This window comes from Lissotriton helveticus, chromosome 2_1, assembly GCF_964261635.1.
Source record: "Lissotriton helveticus chromosome 2_1, aLisHel1.1, whole genome shotgun sequence".
Lineage (NCBI taxonomy): Eukaryota > Metazoa > Chordata > Amphibia > Caudata > Salamandridae > Lissotriton > Lissotriton helveticus.
In genome coordinates, this window is record NC_136059.1 from 1,347,839,762 (window position 1) to 1,347,861,247 (window position 21,486).

Genomic DNA, 21,486 nt, shown 5'->3' on the forward strand with positions numbered 1-21,486 from the left:
GAACTATTAAACTGTAAGGAGTTATTGCCCAGCCATTCTGCCGTACTGATCATACAGTGATGGAAAGACTCCTGTGGCACTGCATTCTTACCCTCAAAAGAGAAGATAAGTTGCGTGTCATCGGCATAATTGGTGACTGTAATGCCAAAAGATTTAATAAGCTTGATCAGGGGTCGGAGGTAAAGATTAAAAAGGATGGGGCTGACGGCCGAGCCCTGTGGCACACCTTGCTCAACCCTTTTGATGGAAGACTTAAAAGGGGGCAGTGCGACTACCTGATGTCTGTTGGCAAGGTACGAAGCCAGCCACTCCAGGGCCAAACCAGTCACCCCAGCCTCCTCCAGCCTCCTGATCAAGATGGCATGGCTGACCGTATCGAACGCTGCCGACATGTCGAGCAGCACTAGAAATGCTGCTCGACCTTGGTCGGCACGCGAGCGAAGGTCATTCAGTACAGTCACCAAGGCTGATTCCGTTCTGTGAGCCGGTCTAAAACTGAACTGCGCCGAGTCCAGGCAGTCATTAATCTCCAGGAAGCTGGACAGCTGTTTGGTTACCATTTTTTCCATGATTTTAATCGGAAAAGGGAGGAGTGATGTGGGACGATAGCTTGCGGGACTCAAGGGGTCCAAAGATTCCTTTTTAAGTAATGGAGATACAACCGCAAGCTTCCAATTAGCTGGAACTTGGGCAGTACCAAAGGACTGGCCGCAAATAGCAAAAAGAGGAGGAAGAAGTTCATCCCTGAACAGTTTCCAAAATTTATGAGGAAGCACATCAAGGGGAGAGCCAGACGCTACCCCATCCACGAAAGAGCAGAATTCCTCAAAGGAGGGAACAGAGAAATTGTCCAGCTGGGCTTTCCCGGATTCCAACTCAGGGACTGAAGGGGAAGCCCCCACCAGTGTCGGCGAACTCAAATTGCTTAAAATGGTCCTGATTTTATCTTCGAAGGCTTTACCCAACGAGTCACATAGCAGTTGAGAGGCCAGAATAACTGTTGTTACGCAAGACGGGTGGGATAGATTTTTGACGATTTTAAACAAGGCTTGAGCCTTGTTAGGGGCTGAACAGAGCGTTTCCTCTAGGAAAGTGGCCTTTGCACACTTAATCTGCGACTTATAAGACGCCAATTCCTGTTTAAAAAGGAGTTTATCGGTCTCACGATATTGTTTCCTCCATACCCGCTCAGCGTGTTTACAGCGGAGTTTTTGCTGAAAAAGCTCCTTCGAAAACCATGGCATGGCGGGTTTGGTTTTACCTCGTAATTCCCTCAGCGGAGCTAGTTTATCCAATGAGGCAGTAATTTGCTGGCAAAGAGAGTTATAGCTTTCATCCACATTGTCGCCCAGCAAGAAGCTGCCTGAAAGCAGCTTAGGTAGGCTAGTATGTTTCAGGAGCCTCGACCACTGTCTGCCCATCTTAACTGCTCCAGAGCTACTGACCTTTGAACAGGTCTCCGGGAGAATTACAGAGAAAAGGACCAGAGCATGGTCCGTCCAGCACTGTGGTAAAATATCACCAACAGACACCTGATCGATGTTAGCAAAGATCAGGTCAAGCACATGCCCCTTTTGATGTGTTTGGGAGAGAACTAACTGCTCCAGTTGAATATTACAACAGGCCTGAGTTAGATATGTATAGGCTGAATCTGTTGGCCCCTCAGGCCACAGATTAAAATCCCCTAACACCACCCATCTGGCATGGGAATTGGAAAGGTCATAGATTAAATCCGTGAGCTCGGTTATGGCAGATAGGGCGCCCGCTGGCGGACGATAGCATAATAAGCCCGTATAAAGAACCCCACTCAGCTCCTTCAATGAGAAGCCCATTAGCTCACAGCCTGGGATCGTTTTAATTTCTAAGTGGGAAAAGTCCAGCGATTCCCTGTAGATTAGTCCCAGACCTCCTCCTCTAGCCCCCACCCGAGGAGAGTGTATAACCTTATAGCCTGGAGGACAGGCTTGACCCAGCTCCACTACACTATCAGTCCTTGTCCAAGTTTCCGTCATGAAGATAGCGTCAAACTCATGCTGTTCTATGAGTAGCGCTATCTCCATGAAATGCTTGCAGAGTGACCTCACATTAAGCAAGCCACAAGACAAAGATTTCTTACCCTTAGTAGGAATGCGGGGCTGCGAGTCGTCTATGTCACAAGGTTTCCAGCTGAGAAGCTGTTCTTTTGTATAATTTAGAGGGGAGGAGGCGGCAGAGGCAGCATTTGCAGTCGCTGACGCGCCCGGAGCGCGAACGGGCGCAAACGGGCTTACCTCTGGCGCGCCTACGGCGTGCCCGCTGCGCGCCCACGCTGCGCGTAGCGTCCGCCATTGTGTTTTATAGCCGTAAACGCGGGAGTCGCCCGACGCGAGCCTCTAGACCGCCAACCAAGATGGCACCTAGTGAACAGCCTGTGCGCCCTAACCCTCACCCAATATGGCGGCTAACGCCGCGCTACAAGTGTCACAAGCAGTCCTAAAACTAAATCCCACAAAATGCGGGTGCGGACACAATTATAGTGCGGGTAAGTCCCCACAGCCTAGAGCCAGTAAAGAAAATAAAACGCGAGTGCGAGTGCGCGTGTTACAGCGCGATAGTGATCAGTGCAAATGAAGATTTTAAAAGTATTAAAAAGCTGCCAATGCGAAAGTTACGCGCGTACAGGTTACAGAGGATCTGCCAGAGGAAAGGGAGAGGTTCCTTAAATGCCTACAAAGCGCGGGAGTCGCCCGACGCGAGGCTCTAGACCGCCAACCAAGATGGCGCCTAGTGAACGGCCCGTGCGCCCTAACCCTCACCCAATATGGCGGCTAACGCCGCGCTACGAGTGACGGCACCTAATGTAGGTTGCAAAGGTATGTTTGAAAGTAGGATAGGGCTTAAAGCCAAAGGCTTTTCTAAAAAATCAACGAGAAAAGCCAAACCTTCAGTTTACAATAGATTATCCAAGAGAGCATATTTGGGCAAGTGTGCATAATAAATAATTGTATTACCCTGCTATAGACAAATTAGATTTAACAAGGCAGTTTATAAAGTATGAAAGTTCATTTGCAGAATTTTGCTGAAGATTTTGAGGTATTGCAGAATATTGAATAATGTAGAATATAGGGATGTGTTACTTATAATTGGTTTATTTCACACTGGTGTAAGCATGACTGCAAGGATTTATGCCATTATGCCCACCCTAGAAATGTGCAATGTATCTTTCGGAGTGTAGTTCACTGGGCCTTGAAGGGTGAACAGCCTTTACAAGGAAACTTTTACAACGCACTACCTTTACAACGCAACTTTTACAACGCAAACTATTACAACGCATTGCTCTGGGGGGCGCTCTAGGATAGGGAATAGGTTAATTTACTATCCAATAACCTTCCCTAGTGTCCACGGGGACTGGAGTTGGAATAGTAAATTAAACTATTCACTATCCAGCACCCCAAAGCACTATGCGTTGTAATGGATTGCGTTGTAATACTTACATTGTAAAGGCATGCGATGTAAATGCATGCGTTGTAATGTCATACATCCCCTTGAAGAAAGTGCCTTTACAGAGGCGTATGTTATACCAGTGAACCTCTTGACTTAAAATTGCAGGGCATTTGAAGAACTGAAGCGGGTGATTCCCATTATTAACGTGATCAGAAAATTGTCCACACCTATAGTGTGTTGAATTACTTCAAGGCGACAAACCCATTAGGAAGGTGTCACAATGATTGCCTGATGTTGGCATTGATTTCATTTGAGATGTCATCAGTGAATCCATTAATGATGTAATTTAACCTGTTGTGAGTGATGTAATATGAGAGGTCATAAGCAGCTCTTTGCAGAGGAGTAAGTTACAGTTAGCTCAGTAAACTATAACTGGTGAATTTCAGGGGCTTCTCTTTGTTTTAAAACAAGATTTGATCATATTATATAGTACTAATTATAACTTCACATTAACCTTTGTTTGTGCAGTGAGCACATGTAAATATATATGATATATAACTAACATTCAGCAAAATTCTAGCAACATTTTAAGAGAGGACTATGTTTTCGTGATTTTATGAGTGCAACCTTTGATATGAATGTTACACTCCGAAATGAGTTTCACAGCCTCTCCACTGCCTGCTTTCAGGCCTTGTGCTTAGAATTTAAAAAGCTGCATTGCTATGTCTGATGGAAATTAGATGGCATGGTGTAAAAGCCACTGAGTCTTGCCAGTGAATTCCATCAATAACCCCATTCTGATCTCACCATCCAGAAGCCCTACAATATGTCTCTTGGCAGATTACAAAACACATTCCCATCTGGAGAGCACCCTTCTGAATTCATCTGGACATCTCCCACTCTTTTTACTAACTGGGCACAAGGTATGATGGACAGGGAAGAAAATATGTTGCCAATCTACATGGAGAAAGAAATCAAGCTTAGAATGTGCTACAGTTCTGCTTTATTCTATGTTTTAGATATTTAAATCATGTTAATCCATTCTACTGCTAACATTTTCACCTGCTTCTAACAGCTGCTGCTACTAAACCAGCCAACCTTCCCATTTCAAAATGGCTGTCTCACATTCGCTGTGTGAAACCTATTATTGCAGGCAGTGCATTCCAAAGTAATTGGCAGTAACGCCACAGAGGCGCGCATAACAAAGTATCCCGTTCAAATACATTGTAAGCAAGTGGCAGAATCCAAGACACCTGTTACTGCTGATGCTCTCTCCTGTCTGTGCCTCGCTACGCTAACCGCACGCACATGCCGAATGTCCTCTCTTCTATCGATAGGAGGGGAAATATCTGGAGCCCAGTGGTTCATTTGTAAAGAAAATAGTGCCGGGTCTCTCATCTGGCGGTAGCTTGCACCAGCCCATTTCTCCTGTTAGCGCTACTTAAAGCAGAGCCAACTATTAACCATAATAGTGGGGATAGGATGTGGCATAATGGTCAGTGCTGCCAACTTCAGAGCTGGGGAACCAGTCTTGAGACTAGGCGTCGACTTAACATCCTGTGATTCTGGGCAAATCACGTAATCTCCCTGTGCCTACTATAAATTAATTCATCTTTAACTGTTGCTCATGAAAAGTGCTGGTGTTAATGATAAAGTGCTGGTGCTGAGCAGTGGAAACCACCAGTTCAAATTAAGCACTGCTAGACCCAGAAGTGACTAGAGTACTGATCATGTTCTTCTGTTATGCTGGGCCTTAGCCTCATGAGGGCTGGTGTTGAGCACCGGAAACCACCAGTTCAAATTAAGCACTGCTAGACCCAGAAGTGACTAGAGTACTGATCATGTTCTTTTGTTATGCTGGGCCTTAGCATCATGAGGGCAAGGTGATAGGTCTGCGAGACAGAGCACGGCTCCCTCAGAATCCATGAATGACCCACCATCCATCCCCTTGACATGCCGCCTTTCACTATGCTAGTGGGAACAGCGAGCTTCCGGGCCAAAGTCAAACACTTGTGAAAAATAAAATGACAGAATAGACATTATCCTATCAACTTTGAATACCATCATAATGGGCTTCTAATGAAGTCTTTATTTTATGGTAACAAACAATCACTGTCCTTTCTATGCTTCTTGCTGCAGCAGCCTAGCTTATGCACCCAAGTGCATTGAAGAACCATTAAGGCTAAGATTACAACTGAGAGGCTAATTCCGTTGTGGGTGCAATCTCCTGTTTGCAATAGGCATAATTGCGCATGTACTATTTTCCACGTGTAAATTATGGACACAGTGCTATTTGCTGACACGTGATTGTCAGGTAAAACTTGGCAGGTGTCTTGTTGGCAAATAGTGTACAATTTTAATTTACACAATTCGGGATTTCACCCCCAGGAGCAGGCACCAGTGTGCAAAGTTCGGAATTTCATAGCCAACAACATACCTGACAACTTCAACCTGCAATAAACAGGTGGGAGAACAGAGCCGGGATGACATTTGCACAGAGGCAATTTGCAAGCCCATTTCAGGCACCAATGGGAGTTTGTACCTAGAATATAAATCCCCCCCTTCAGTAGTAATAACGACGTAGTATTCTTAGTGCCTCAGCTCTGCGCTTCTTTGAGCATTGATGCAGCCTTGGATTGCTGGCGATAGTGAGAAAGGCAATAGTTTGCTATATGGGCTTATGTGTTAGGGCTGACTCACTAGGGGCCAGGGAGGCCGCGCTTCTGACTGGCAGGCAGCAATGGCGGTGTTTTACTCAAATCATAAGGAAATAGACAGAAAGTGTATGCTACTAAATGGGGCAAAGAGCATAATGTTCTGTTTGGGAATTAATAAAACAATCCAATAGTCTACATTTCACGAACATACGAGGAGGATTACTTTTCAGGATTTGAAAATGTTTGCAGTAGAATTGCATTTTTATAGTGAACATCAGACATCATGAAACCAGGAGTTCTCTGAACATTTTTTAAGAAAGCAAAACTTGTCCATCGTAAATTGTGTGCCTTCCTACTTCAGATGCCTGAAAACAATAGATCACCGAAATGTATCCATCCGACATATATCACTCCTACACATATTGCTGTGTCACAGAACATCCTACTCCAAATCTATATATATCTCAACCACATCGGCATGATAGACCCTGATGGTGAATATAGTGACACTACTTACTTCCTTTTACCTTGTGTCCACATGACTATAAAATACAGGAATATGCAAATGGCTAACACGCAAAGAAATAGCCAAACGAGCAGTGCTTAATTTGTAAAAAAAAAAGTAATTGCCAGGGCTCTGGTCAGGAGGACACTGCAGCTTGCACCATAATAACCCCTGCTATACTATCAATGATAGTAACAACACAACTACTAACCATCACACTCCTACAAGTGTGACAGTTCAGACTATTTCAGGCCCCAAAAGCTATAAGAATGGCTCGGGTGGCAGGTCATAGTCGTTTTAATGTATATTGAATTAAAAATTAACTGTTGTAGTGGTCATTTCTAAATCTTCCAGACATTGCCACAAAGGTGGCAGACTGTCACAAGCGCTGGTGTTGGCAATTAAGTGCCGGTGCTGAGCACCCAGAACCGCCTGCTCAAATTAAGCGCTGCAAATTACTCCGCCCATGGGTGTTACTGTGCTCAGTGAACGTCACCACGTTAAACTAATGCCACCACGTTAAACTAATGCCACAGAACACCTGTTCATCGGTAACTCTATATGTTCTGTATGTGAAAACTGCATCGTAGGTAAGTCCTTGACCTACAACAACTACACCATGAACTCAAAAACCTTAAATAATTGCAGAAGCAGTAACCTGGTCTACATAATTTTGTGCCCCTGCAAACTAGCCTATGTAGGAGAAACAGGTAGGGAAATAAGACTGCGTCTGTTAGAACATAGATCTGCCCTGAAAACCAATAAAGAGAATGCTCCCTTGGTGGAGCATTTCAAACAACTGCAACATAAACACACTGAGTTCTCTTGGTTTGTCATTGAAAAAATAACTGGCTCAAAAAGAGGAGGCAATCTGGAGACAAAACGCAAAAACAGAGAGCAGTGGTATATTTCAACCCTAGATACAGTCAACCATGGACTCAATTCAAAAGAAGATTGGATGAGAATTGTAACATAGATCAATTAATAAAAGAACTTCCCCAGTCAATTCCTTAAATACCAGTATCGTCAGCCAAATCTAACATCTTAACAGTATTAGGGACGTAATCCAAAAGCTGAACAACCGGTTTATGTGACATAGTAACATAAGATTCAAACCAACCAAATTAAAATAGATAAAAAAATTGCTGATCTTTGCATTACTCAGGGAATATAAACAATAATAAAAAGATATTTCAGTCAAGTTTGACCAAAATATAGAAAACGAAGACTTCGTGGTAAAATAATATATACATATAATCAATAAAGTTTTGTAATCCCGAACTAAAATAAAGTTTTTTTAATAAAAAACTGAGAAATTGGTGCTCGCCGGAGAATGCCCTCTCGAGTCACACGGGGCGTCATCTTAACCATGTGACCCGATGACGTAAATAACGCTAGCCCCATCGGTATAGGTACATAACAAGAACAATACAGCCTAAAGTTTTGGAAAAGAAACTTTTTTGAAAAAAACTGAGAAATTGGCGCTTTCCATACAACGCCCTCACGAGTCACATGGGGCTGTATCTCCACCATGTGACCCGATGATGCATTTTAAAAGCGACCATCCCACAGAGAGCAGTCGATACTCTCAAAACAAAAGCGGTGATCTATCAGACGCCTTTGAAGAGCAGGTCCGGGGAAACTCGCCGTGTGCGTTCAACAGGTAAGAAAGGAAACCGGGGCAACATAGGGACAGCAACAGTTTAGACTGCTCGTTAAAATCGTTCTCCTTATATTAGGATTAAAAACAGCTAACTGACGCTAGCATATGCACCTTTTGCATTTGTTTGCAGCCACGTGTTAAAATACCCGACTGCCAAACAGAATCCCCCCTCACGGAGAGGAAACCCGTTCGTTAGGTAAGGAATCTATGAATTTAAAACTGTGTTTGTTTCAAATCAGCCCTTATGGTGTAGTCGATAAAGCCAGCAAATCGAGGATCGCCAAATAGCACTATATCTAATCATAGGCACATTTTGTATATTGTTTCAATACAGCCTCGAGTAAAACTTACCCGGCTGTAAAACAGAAACCCCACCCACGGAGACAAGACCTGTCCTTTGGGTAAGAACGAACAATGATTCTTAGACATAGGAGGTTTGATCTGGTTAGAAACATACATTTGATTTTACAATATATAAAAAATATATGTCTTGCAGTATAAAACGATTTCAAACGGAGGGGAACTGCCAAGTCAAGTACGCTGGTTGGCACAGATGAAAAGAGGTAAATGCAAATCTCGATACGAATGCATAGGAGCCTTTCCATGCAAGTGATCCCTAACGTAATAATACTAGAGGGGATAATACACTAATCTTCTTTCTGCAATTTATGCAGGTTTGTGCCGGTTCTGTCTTTGAATTATTCTCCGAACAGAGAAGTTGCTAATTAAAAAGCATTTGAAAATAAATTTAAGGTAACAAAAAAAGAATGTGCACCAAGAAGCTAATTTAATACCATTGACATCTGGGCATGCCTCACTAAACGTTATATTCCTCCACATTCTAGATCGGAGTAAAAAAAGTTTGATGACTTCACAAGCTATAAGGAGCTACACCTTGGGTAGCCTTCTACGAGCAACAGAACCACTCTGGTCAGTGCTCAATACAAATTTATTGGTATGAATGATACTTGTGTGTGGCTATGTATGGGACAAAAACAGGTGGACAACACAACCAGAAGGTTACATTTTGAGTATTGTTGCAATAGTAAAGGTAATAGACCACTATGTTATATATAGGGCCATGTAGACATTTTTAATGTGTTGTATTGATAAACAAGTGCACTGCCAGTTTTTTTATATATATAGAAAAAAGAGAGAAACAAATGTCCAGAACATGGTTGGGCCAGGATTTATGGTTCTATTAAAAACCTCTCGCTAAGACCTAATGGCAGAGTTTGAATAAATCTTGTGGAATAGGAAACAAAACGGAAAATAAAAAAATGTAATCCATGATACACCACATGTTAGTATAACAGTTGCATTGTATTGTATATTTTTGTGCATTAGGAGTAACTCGTTCACGTTGTGGAGAATAAAAATATAAATTGGTCCTGAGGAAGGAAGCCGTTATCAAGTTGAAGCTTCCGAAACGCGTCGACGCTATAATTTAAATTCATATTCGGCGTTGCCAACAACAATCCTGGTTCAAAGGAACAACATTCCTTCCATTGTTGACAAACTAGGTGTCCGAAATGAAATGAATAAGACAGATAGTATTGTCTTTCTGATATTTCTCCACGTCCACGTTAGGTGGCTCTGATTGTATTTTTATAAATTGTATAGATTTGAGGTATTTTTGTCTTTTATATGTTTTTAACTGATATCTTTGTCGATAAATTGTGTAACCAATATCTTTTTAATAAATTGCAACTTTTTTATATTTTTGTTTGTATATGTTCCTTCTTGGTAAGTGTTCCAGTTCCACAAAATGAATGTTGTGATTGATGGTTGTGAGTTTGAATCCTGATCTAGTAACAGGTTATAATACTTCCCAGTGGGAAAACCCCTTGTTTTACTTAACAGTATATTGGCGCTCCATTTCCCTCTGGGTAACTAAGAGCCCCTCTCTTCTTGTTTATACCGTTTCGGTACAGCCCAGTGCTGGAGAGATATTTTTGATCGCTTTTTAGCGACTAAACCTATATTTACCTTGTAAAAGCTTAGGATGGACCCATTTAAAACCTTTGCATTTACAGAAGACCAATTTTCCAAAATAGTCGGTTCTTCAACTAACAACACTAATAAAATCGTAGTTGTTACGGGCAATAATGATAAATGGGGTAACATACTAAACCTCAAGAAAAAGGCAATAAGAACTGAACTCCATGCTGAGTTTTTAATACAATATGCCAGAACAGGAGTAATACCTATGGGACTGCAAGTCCGCAATGAACCAGGTCTCTTTACAGACAACATCAAGTTTCTAGAGACCTGGACCCACATTGCGAACAGATGCAGTAGAGACTGGATCCTTTTAATTATTGAGACCGCGCAAGATAGGGTAATACTGGAACGTAAGGAGATAGAAAAACTGGAACAGGCTCTGCAAGAAATGTCGGCAGTAGATGATGCAAAAAAGAGGTTGGAGGAAATAAACTTAGAGATGGATGGATACAAAGACTATTTGTTAAACAAAAAGAACATCAAACTTAAGAAAGACGTTAATAAATATAGTATAGAACTGGTATACCCATACATCAACAAAGATTACTTCCAACAACCTAGAGAGGAAAGAAACGTTGATAACCGACCAATATACAATAGAGGAGTTAAGAAAGGAGTCACGTTTTCTGAAACCTCTGGCTCAGGCAGCGAAGATGAGGGATCAATGCAGGAAACCGGTGGCTATAACAATGAACAAAATGGAGGCAACCGTTTTTTAGAGAACCGCCAGAGAAGAGGAGGGGGGAAAACATACTCATACAGGGGCCAGTTTCAAAGGAAACCGTACCAAACCACGAGAGGTGGCTACAGAACGAATTATCAGCACAACCAGGCCCCTCAGGAATATCCCAACACAAGAAGCCAACGATACCGCCAATAGGAACAAATAACTCCAACAAATTTCCAATAATTAACCTTTCAGATTATTCCCTTAATAAAGTTGAGATAGAAGTTTTAGAAAAAGGCTTTACCTTTGCTCCAACAGCAAATGTAAACAAATTCAACTTAGAAAAAGATCTTAGAGCATTTTTTCGCAAAATCCGACTAAGAGAATTCTTTGAGGAAAGAGACTATAACCCCCCTAACAATGTGTCAGGACTTAAACAGAAATCGACCTTCACACCCGCCATCACACAGGTGGGCAAAAATGTGGAAGTGTTCGAAAGAGCAGTAGAATCTAAAATAAAAAAGATCTTAGAAAATACATTTCCGGACAAGAATAACATGTCCAAGGAACACAGAATAGCAATGACAGGCTTAAAAAATAACCTACAGCTAACCATCAAGCCTGCCGATAAAGGCGGGGGTGTAGTTGTGTTCAATACAGAGGACTATAATAGAAAAATGTTAGCTCTCTTAGAAGTCACAGAACACTATCAAAGAGTTCCTCTAGCCACCCTAGAATCATTGAACAAAAAAGTTTATGAAACGGTCAAAAATGCTTACGATAACAACTGGATTTGTAAATCAGAGTTTGAATTCCTATATAGCAAGGAGGCCAGAATACCAGCTATATATGGCCTCCCTAAAATTCACAAAAGTGAGGAAAATCCCCCCATGAGACCCATCGTGAGCTGTATAGGCTCACGCCTTGAACCCTTGAGCCAATACGCGGATGTTTTTTTAAAACCACTTGTACTAAGTCAGGATTCTTATGTACGAGACTCAGCACATATGATTTCAATAGTGGAAGGCCAAGTGTACAATCCTAAAACCCAAATCATGGTGACCCTCGATATAGAGGCATTGTACACAAATATCCCGCAAAATGACACCATTAATGTGGTGGAGGATATACTAAACAGTGCAGACCTCAGAGGGGCCAATATGGAGTTTATACTTCAATGCATAACTCTGGTCCTGAAAAGTAATATTTTTTTATTCCAAGATGAGCTGTTCTTACAACGCAAGGGCACCAGCATGGGAGCCACCTGTGCGCCGAGCTTGGCATGTTTATACGTTGCCAAGTTCGAAGAGAAACATGTGTTCAATGAAGCGTCGCCTTTTTTTGAAAACATCTTACTATGGCGGCGCTTCATTGATGACATCTTCTTCATTTGGGAAGGAGAGGTGGACACCCTAGAACAATTCCTTGAGTGGTTAAACCTAGGAGATCAAAACCTCCGCTTCACAGCTATGTATGATCGAGAGGCCGTAAACTTTTTAGATATCACCATAAAACATAAGGAGGACAGACTAGAAGTAGAACTTTACTCTAAGCCTACAGACAAAAACACCCTTTTACATTACAACAGTTATCATCCCCGCTCACAAAGAGATAATGTCCCATTTGGACAATTTCTTCGCCTTAGAAGAAATTGTTCCACTCTTGAAGATTATGCAAAACATGCCAACAATCTAAGTGAAAAACTTCAAGAGAGGGGTTACCCTAAAAAACTAATCAGGAATTCGTGTAAAAGGGCACGATTTTATGATCGCGACACAATGATACATCCAGATCCCGCACGAGCAAAAAAGCCACTTAATGACCAAAAATTAGTCTTTGTTAGCCAATTTTCCAACATTAGTAACAAGCTGAAAAATGTGATCCACTCGAGTTGGCACATTTTAAATGATGGTAAGGAAGTCAAATTGGCCAAACCCATATTTGCTTTTAGACGAAATGAGAATATCCGTCAAAATTTGGTCCATACCTACAGGGAACAGAACCTAAACAACCAACTGACATTGAATGGTAACAAAGCTGTGGGAAACCACAAATGCAGTAAGTGTTCTGTATGTGAAAACTGCATTGTAGGTAAGTCCTTGACCTACAACAACTACACCATGAACTCAAAAACCTTAAATAATTGCAGAAGCAGTAACCTGGTCTACATAATTTTGTGCCCCTGCAAACTAGCCTATGTAGGAGAAACAGGTAGGGAAATAAGACTGCGTCTGTTAGAACATAGATCTGCCCTGAAAACCAATAAAGAGAATGCTCCCTTGGTGGAGCATTTCAAACAACTGCAACATAAACACACTGAGTTCTCTTGGTTTGTCATTGAAAAAATAACTGGCTCAAAAAGAGGAGGCAATCTGGAGACAAAACGCAAAAACAGAGAGCAGTGGTATATTTCAACCCTAGATACAGTCAACCATGGACTCAATTCAAAAGAAGATTGGATGAGAATTGTAACATAGATCAATTAATAAAAGAACTTCCCCAGTCAATTCCTTAAATACCAGTATCGTCAGCCAAATCTAACATCTTAACAGTATTAGGGACGTAATCCAAAAGCTGAACAACCGGTTTATGTGACATAGTAACATAAGATTCAAACCAACCAAATTAAAATAGATAAAAAAATTGCTGATCTTTGCATTACTCAGGGAATATAAACAATAATAAAAAGATATTTCAGTCAAGTTTGACCAAAATATAGAAAACGAAGACTTCGTGGTAAAATAATATATACATATAATCAATAAAGTTTTGTAATCCCGAACTAAAATAAAGTTTTTTTAATAAAAAACTGAGAAATTGGTGCTCGCCGGAGAATGCCCTCTCGAGTCACACGGGGCGTCATCTTAACCATGTGACCCGATGACATAAATAACGCTAGCCCCATCGGTATAGGTACATAACAAGAACAATACAGCCTAAAGTTTTGGAAAAGAAACTTTTTTGAAAAAAACTGAGAAATTGGCGCTTTCCATACAACGCCCTCACGAGTCACATGGGGCTGTATCTCCACCATGTGACCCGATGATGCATTTTAAAAGCGACCATCCCACAGAGAGCAGTCGATACTCTCAAAACAAAAGCGGTGATCTATCAGACGCCTTTGAAGAGCAGGTCCGGGGAAACTCGCCGTGTGCGTTCAACAGGTAAGAAAGGAAACCGGGGCAACATAGGGACAGCAACAGTTTAGACTGCTCGTTAAAATCGTTCTCCTTATATTAGGATTAAAAACAGCTAACTGACGCTAGCATATGCACCTTTTGCATTTGTTTGCAGCCACGTGTTAAAATACCCGACTGCCAAACAGAATCCCCCCTCACGGAGAGGAAACCCGTTCGTTAGGTAAGGAATCTATGAATTTAAAACTGTGTTTGTTTCAAATCAGCCCTTATGGTGTAGTCGATAAAGCCAGCAAATCGAGGATCGCCAAATAGCACTATATCTAATCATAGGCACATTTTGTATATTGTTTCAATACAGCCTCGAGTAAAACTTACCCGGCTGTAAAACAGAAACCCCACCCACGGAGACAAGACCTGTCCTTTGGGTAAGAACGAACAATGGTTCTTAGACATAGGAGGTTTGATCTGGTTAGAAACATACATTTGATTTTACAATATATAAAAAATATATGTCTTGCAGTATAAAACGATTTCAAACGGAGGGGAACTGCCAAGTCAAGTACGCTGGTTGGCACAGATGAAAAGAGGTAAATGCAAATCTCGATACGAATGCATAGGAGCCTTTCCATGCAAGTGATCCCTAACGTAATAATACTAGAGGGGATAATACACTAATCTTCTTTCTGCAATTTATGCAGGTTTGTGCCGGTTCTGTCTTTGAATTATTCTCCGAACAGAGAAGTTGCTAATTAAAAAGCATTTGAAAATAAATTTAAGGTAACAAAAAAAGAATGTGCACCAAGAAGCTAATTTAATACCATTGACATCTGGGCATGCCTCACTAAACGTTATATTCCTCCACATTCTAGATCGGAGTAAAAAAAGTTTGATGACTTCACAAGCTATAAGGAGCTACACCTTGGGTAGCCTTCTACGAGCAACAGAACCACTCTGGTCAGTGCTCAATACAAATTTATTGGTATGAATGATACTTGTGTGTGGCTATGTATGGGACAAAAACAGGTGGACAACACAACCAGAAGGTTACATTTTGAGTATTGTTGCAATAGTAAAGGTAATAGACCACTATGTTATATATAGGGCCATGTAGACATTTTTAATGTGTTGTATTGATAAACAAGTGCACTGCCAGTTTTTTTATATATATAGAAAAAAGAGAGAAACAAATGTCCAGAACATGGTTGGGCCAGGATTTATGGTTCTATTAAAAACCTCTCGCTAAGACCTAATGGCAGAGTTTGAATAAATCTTGTGGAATAGGAAACAAAACGGAAAATAAAAAAATGTAATCCATGATACACCACATGTTAGTATAACAGTTGCATTGTATTGTATATTTTTGTGCATTAGGAGTAACTCGTTCACGTTGTGGAGAATAAAAATATAAATTGGTCCTGAGGAAGGAAGCCGTTATCAAGTTGAAGCTTCCGAAACGCGTCGACGCTATAATTTAAATTCATATTCGGCGTTGCCAACAACAATCCTGGTTCAAAGGAACAACATTCCTTCCATTGTTGACAAACTAGGTGTCCGAAATGAAATGAATAAGACAGATAGTATTGTCTTTCTGATATTTCTCCACGTCCACGTTAGGTGGCTCTGATTGTATTTTTATAAATTGTATAGATTTGAGGTATTTTTGTCTTTTATATGTTTTTAACTGATATCTTTGTCGATAAATTGTGTAACCAATATCTTTTTAATAAATTGCAACTTTTTTATATTTTTGTTTGTATATGTTCCTTCTTGGTAAGTGTTCCAGTTCCACAAAATGAATGTTGTGATTGATGGTTGTGAGTTTGAATCCTGATCTAGTAACAGGTTATAATACTTCCCAGTGGGAAAACCCCTTGTTTTACTTAACAGTACATCGGTAACTCTTCCAAATCCAGATAACTACTTTCCATTGGTATTGCTGCCCATAATCCTGCCCCTTTGTTAGTGTGTTGTAAAGTGCATGACTATGACTTGCTGTTCACAGAGCACCTGTTCATGAGCTAGAACACACTTTCCCTTGAAGGTGGATTAAGTAAGGCGCATTTTCTATTGGTTTTTGACTTGGACATAAATCTCATGCTGAGACACATTTTGACTGTATCTTTTCCACAGTCATGCATTGTTTTTTTTGTAAAATATCACTTAGATTAATATTATCCATAACGGAATAAACTATTCAAGTTAAATGATGAATTCTTCATATAGCAGGAATGATCAGATATTTACAAAATCCCTGTCATGCTCATTAGAGAGGTGTCTTCCCATCAAACGTATAGCAGGAGTTTACGTTTTCTTGATTTATAAGAACCCACTGCACACAGGCACAAGACATGCACAGGACAGAACACAGAAAATAACAAACAGATGCAACACAGGCCTACTGGAGAGTGATGCCATGCAAAGTTAAAGGTATGTACCGGAATTACCACTGTATTGCATTTCCTATCGACACATGAGCTCAAGCAGAATCTCGATCAAATACTTGAGAATCAATTGCAACACTCCACGAGGTGGAATGATTCTGGTCATGGGTGCACAATGCTAGAACTCACTATGCCACAACGAACAAACATGCCAGTCTTCTAAAAAATCGAAAGAGAACATTCTTTATTGAGGCCTTCTCCTCCATTTCAATTACTAATAGAACTCCCGCCTCGTATTAGGGGGAGGGGCCAAAATGTAACATAACCTCTCTGTGGCAGCTCTTTTTGGAAACTGAGACCTCCCTTCTCCTACGTTTTCTGCAGCTATCAACTTGCCAGGTAAGGATGGACAAGAAAGATTGGACTTACGTAAGCACATTATCACTGGGAAATCACAAGTCGCAATATAAAGAACAAGACTAAATAAATAAATACAATTAAATTAAATACAAAAGCATACTACACACTTGTGAGTTAACAAAGATACATGACACAGAAACGATTTTACCTCGAAATCACTTCAGGGTAGACCACGTATTTTTACGAACAATTTCTTACATGGCTTCATTGTCTCAACATGAATAGCGTGCCATGAACCTCAACATTGTGAAGTGCCTTGTTTGTATGCAGTTTCAAGGCACATTTTGAGTAATTATTTTGTAAATCATTCAGTATTTACTAAACCCCTATTTCTTGCTTTTACCCAGATGTACACAAGTCAGGAATCCCTTTTTCCTATTACCATATCCACAGCCAATCAAATTTACAAACTAAGGCAAAATTACAAAAAAGAAGTGTGGGTAGAAAAATCAAAATACCAAACCGACATCTGGCTATCATTATTAGCATCCAGTAAATCAAACAATAACGGGAAATTTTGGGCAGATATAAATAAAGTTGCAAATGGAGTCGCTCAGGTCTTCAACGCCAACATACTTGAGGCAGACTGGATACAGTATTTAGAACAAACACAAAGTAACAATACTCTAGCACAGAGTCCAGCCCAGCAGATCCTACATCCAAAAAATAATCGAGATGCAGACCCACACTTTGAAGTAAACTGGATAACGCCATCGCAGGTAGAAAAGGTACTTAAAAACCTGAGATCCAAGGGTGCCCCAGGCCCGAACGGCTTACCGAACGCCCTGTTCAAACAAGATCACCAGCTCTGGGCGGAATCTCTTACCCCTCTATACAACATCGCTTTTCAGTCCGGAAGTATTCCCCAATCATGGAGAGGCAGCATCCTACATCCAATCTTCAAGGCAGGCACAAGATCTGATCCAGGCAATTATCGCCTCATCGCGCTCATCGATGTCGAGGCCAAAATGTACGCCTCAAATCTGTTGAGGGCCTTAGAAGACTGGGTCTGTGCGAATAAAATTCTCCCGATCACGCAGACAGGTTTTAGGCCTGGAACCAACACACTATGCAACCTGCTGGCGTTAAACCTTTTGGTCGACAAAGCAAGGGAGAAAACAACCAAGCTGTATACGTGCTTCGTCGACCTAAAAGCAGCGTTCGACACAGTCCCGAGGGAGGCACTATGGCAAAAAATGGCCTCTTGGGAAATACCATCAAAGCTGTTGCGGGCCATCATCAACCTATATTCATATACCTGGGTAAGAATAAAACTAGGTAAAGGCGACAGAATAACTGGAAAAAATACCCACCCATATTGGTCTCAAGCAGGGCTGCGTATTGGCACCAACGCTTTTTAACATCTTTACAGCGGACCTGGACAAGAGCATCGCGGAGATAGAAAGCGATCCACCGAAGCTAGCCCAGCACAAAATTAGGAGAATACAGTACGTTGACGACATCGTACAGTGCACAGGGCTTGCAAATCAACTACAAAAAAATAAAGATCGTCTGTTTTGCCTCGCGGCCACGGAAGAAATCCTTTAAATGGCACATTGCAGGCAACACAATAGAGCAGACTGCCTCGTACAAATATCTGGGCATAGTGGTCGATGCCAGGTGGACTCTGAAAGACCATCAATTGTACAGAAAGGCTCAGGCAAACAAACTACGTTTTGCCCAAAACCTATTAAAAACAAAATTGAATTGTCCATCTAACTCGCACCTGCTGAAGTTAATAGCTGCCAAGTGTTTACCATCTCTCACATATGGGTCGGAATTGTACAGGGGAAAGGATGCAAATTTCTTGAACACTCAACAATCAGAGCTGTTTAAACACATCTTCCAGATCCCGAGGTTCGTATCCCAATCGCAGATTCATCTGGAACTTGGTCTATCAGATCAGTACCAAGTCAGAGAAGCGGCCATTCTAAAAACACGCTGGAAATTAAGAGCAGCTCAAGAGGACACGCTCATGGGTCTCTGTTGGATGGAGATGAATAACCAGACAAAGTCGAAAACGACTGGAAAACAGTATGTGAGAACTCCCTGTCAGATTTCAAGCTGGAAAAGGCATGGAACACAAACTAAACCTTTGCAGCTTTCAAAAAAGTGACCAACAGGGCTGCAAAGCAAAGATCATGGTTATCAGATAAAGCCGCAACAGCAAAGAAAAAACACTGTTGGACGGTGTTGGCCACGTATGGTAAAATGGAGCCGCAACCCTATTTAGTCAACCACATATCTACGGCCTCCCAAAAAACTCTTCTAAATCTACGGCTGGGAACTTCCATCTTAAAAGACCACACACCAGCATGGAAGCAAACATGGTCGACCCCTGACTGCAGACTATGTGGACAAAAGGAAGAATCAGTGATGCACATATTGTGCATTTGTCCCTCTTTGAAAAACTTGAGACGTTACTACCTCCTTCACGTATTCCGTTTTTTTCAACTTAGAACATGCCGCCCAGACGTCATGCTAGCACTGAACAGCCATCAATTGCAGACAACTTGTAGGGCCGCTAAATTTTGCCAGAAGGCACTGCAGCTAATACAAAACATTGAGAAAAAGGAAATCAAAGGTCCGAATCCGGATGCGTGAAGTGAAACGAACAGATACATTGAAATACCTTCCACAATTATATTAAACATATGGACTTCCAGAAAGCTTTCTTTTTAACCACTCGAGAAATTGTATTTTTTAATATGTCTTTTTATGCAACAATATTGTAAAGGTTTTAATTAACTACATACAATAAAACTTACAGATGTGAAGAAATGTTAAAATAAATGAATATCATCATTTTCTTCCTGGTGAGAAATTTCATAGATTATGGAATGAACATACAATTTGGTACATCCTGATTCATAAATCAAACACGGGAGGAAAGTCCTTCTCCTACCTCGCAGCCAAAGCCTGGAACACCCTCCCCACCCCCCTCTAGCAATCTCCCACGTTGCCCCAGTTCAGGAAGGACCTCAAGACATGGCTCTTCGGATGACCACAACACTGAACGGAGATGCCCCACCCATCGCCTTGAGACCCTCACGGGTGAGTAGTTGCGCTTTACCAATCCTGATTGATTGAGGTGAAATAAAAAAAATAAAAAAACAAGTGAAAAAAAAAAATTACAAACAGGCTAGCGATTCTTATTCGGAAAGGGATCACAAATCTGATATCCTAGTGGCTCGTTTTTCCAAGAAATAGCTTTGTGCCTGACATTAAGTAGGTGAGAAGAGCGACAAACGCATCAGAAGAAAGAAAAATAAAACTCCTCTGCCTCTTGGCTTCAGGTGCTGGGATTGCTTTTCACTGAACATTAAGCAGGAATGTAAAAAAAAGAAAGGAGCGTTCCTGAAAGGAACCATCCAGTGCAGAGAAACAAACTTTGCCCAGTCTTGCATCTCTATCTTGCACCCACGTGAGACATTCTAGAATGTTTGTTTATTTGGTGATGTCAGCTGAGGTTGAGATAACCAGGCAATCACGTGGCTATTGCTCTGGTGATGCTGCCAGGTTACCTCTGCAAACCCAGGGATCCAGAAGATGCCTGAAGGAAAAAACAGTGAAAATCTCTGATGTTTCCTCCTTGCCGGACAGAGCTAATAAAAAGGTGCCAAAACCTACCTGCCACCACCTCAAACAGGAACTTCCCCGGGCTGTCTTCATTGCACGGGTGCTCGACCACTCGGTTTCCAGGCAAGATTATGGTCCCCTGAAAAATAATAGACAAATTAACTGGTGAAAATACTTCCCATAAACACCACTTGGTGCTCTACCTCATCCAGAATAAACACAATGAGGGACGATACTTCATTCTCACACAAGTAAATAACAATTTTGAAGAATAAGGGCTTGATTATGATGGCGGGCGGACATTGCCATGGTCACGGGACCAACTAACCTCCAGTCGACAGTCCTGACACCACCATTATAATGCGACCAAACGTGGTGCAGTCGCATACTCCCATTTCCCTATGGAAGCTTGTGCTGCGGCCGTAAACTGGCCGTACCACAAGCTCCCATGGAGAAATGGGAGCGTGTGTAAATCCCAGCACCATGTGGCAGGCACTGCGACAGTGCACAGATTTACAGGGGGCACTATAGGTGCCCCCTGCCCCCAACCGGAGCCTGCAGAAACATGGGGGCCCTGCTAGGGTTCGCCAAAACCACTTTCCGACAGACTTTTCATATCGGAAACATGAAAAGCCTGTTGGAAACCAACATCATAATCCCCACTGCATAAACACAGTGCATTGGGGATTATGAGTGGCCTCCGACATGCCGATGGGCTCCTTGAGCCCGTCAGAAGCCAGCCGGTCCGACCGGCCAGTTTCAAATCTGTCAGCCTTTATCGTAATAAGGCTGATGGATTTAACCCCTTCGATGCTTGTGACGGAACCGTTCCGTCATCAGTCACGGCTCAGCTGTGCTGATGACGGAACGGTTCCGTCACGACCACACCATGTTCTGGAATGTCCAGCACAAGGGCGGAATCGGCGCCGCACGGAAGCGGTTAAAACCTATAATGTGAGTTGGAAAGCCTCCGACTGCAACTCACATTGTAAAAGACCCCAATGTATCTACATCTGCGTCCTGTAATTGACATTAGTTCAAGTGGTG

General features: G+C 41.8%; 1 protein-coding gene across 1 annotated transcript in view; it reads right to left on the reverse strand.

Annotated features, from left to right (window-relative positions):
• ARHGAP24 (Rho GTPase activating protein 24) overlaps positions 1 to 21,486 on the reverse strand; it is a 1,758,332-nt gene that overhangs the window by 949,450 nt on the left and 787,396 nt on the right. Inside the window, exon 3 of the mRNA XM_078676289.1 lies at positions 20,491 to 20,578. Within this exon, the coding sequence (XP_078532415.1) occupies positions 20,491 to 20,578 (88 nt within the window). The remainder of the gene's footprint in view (positions 1 to 20,490; positions 20,579 to 21,486) is intronic.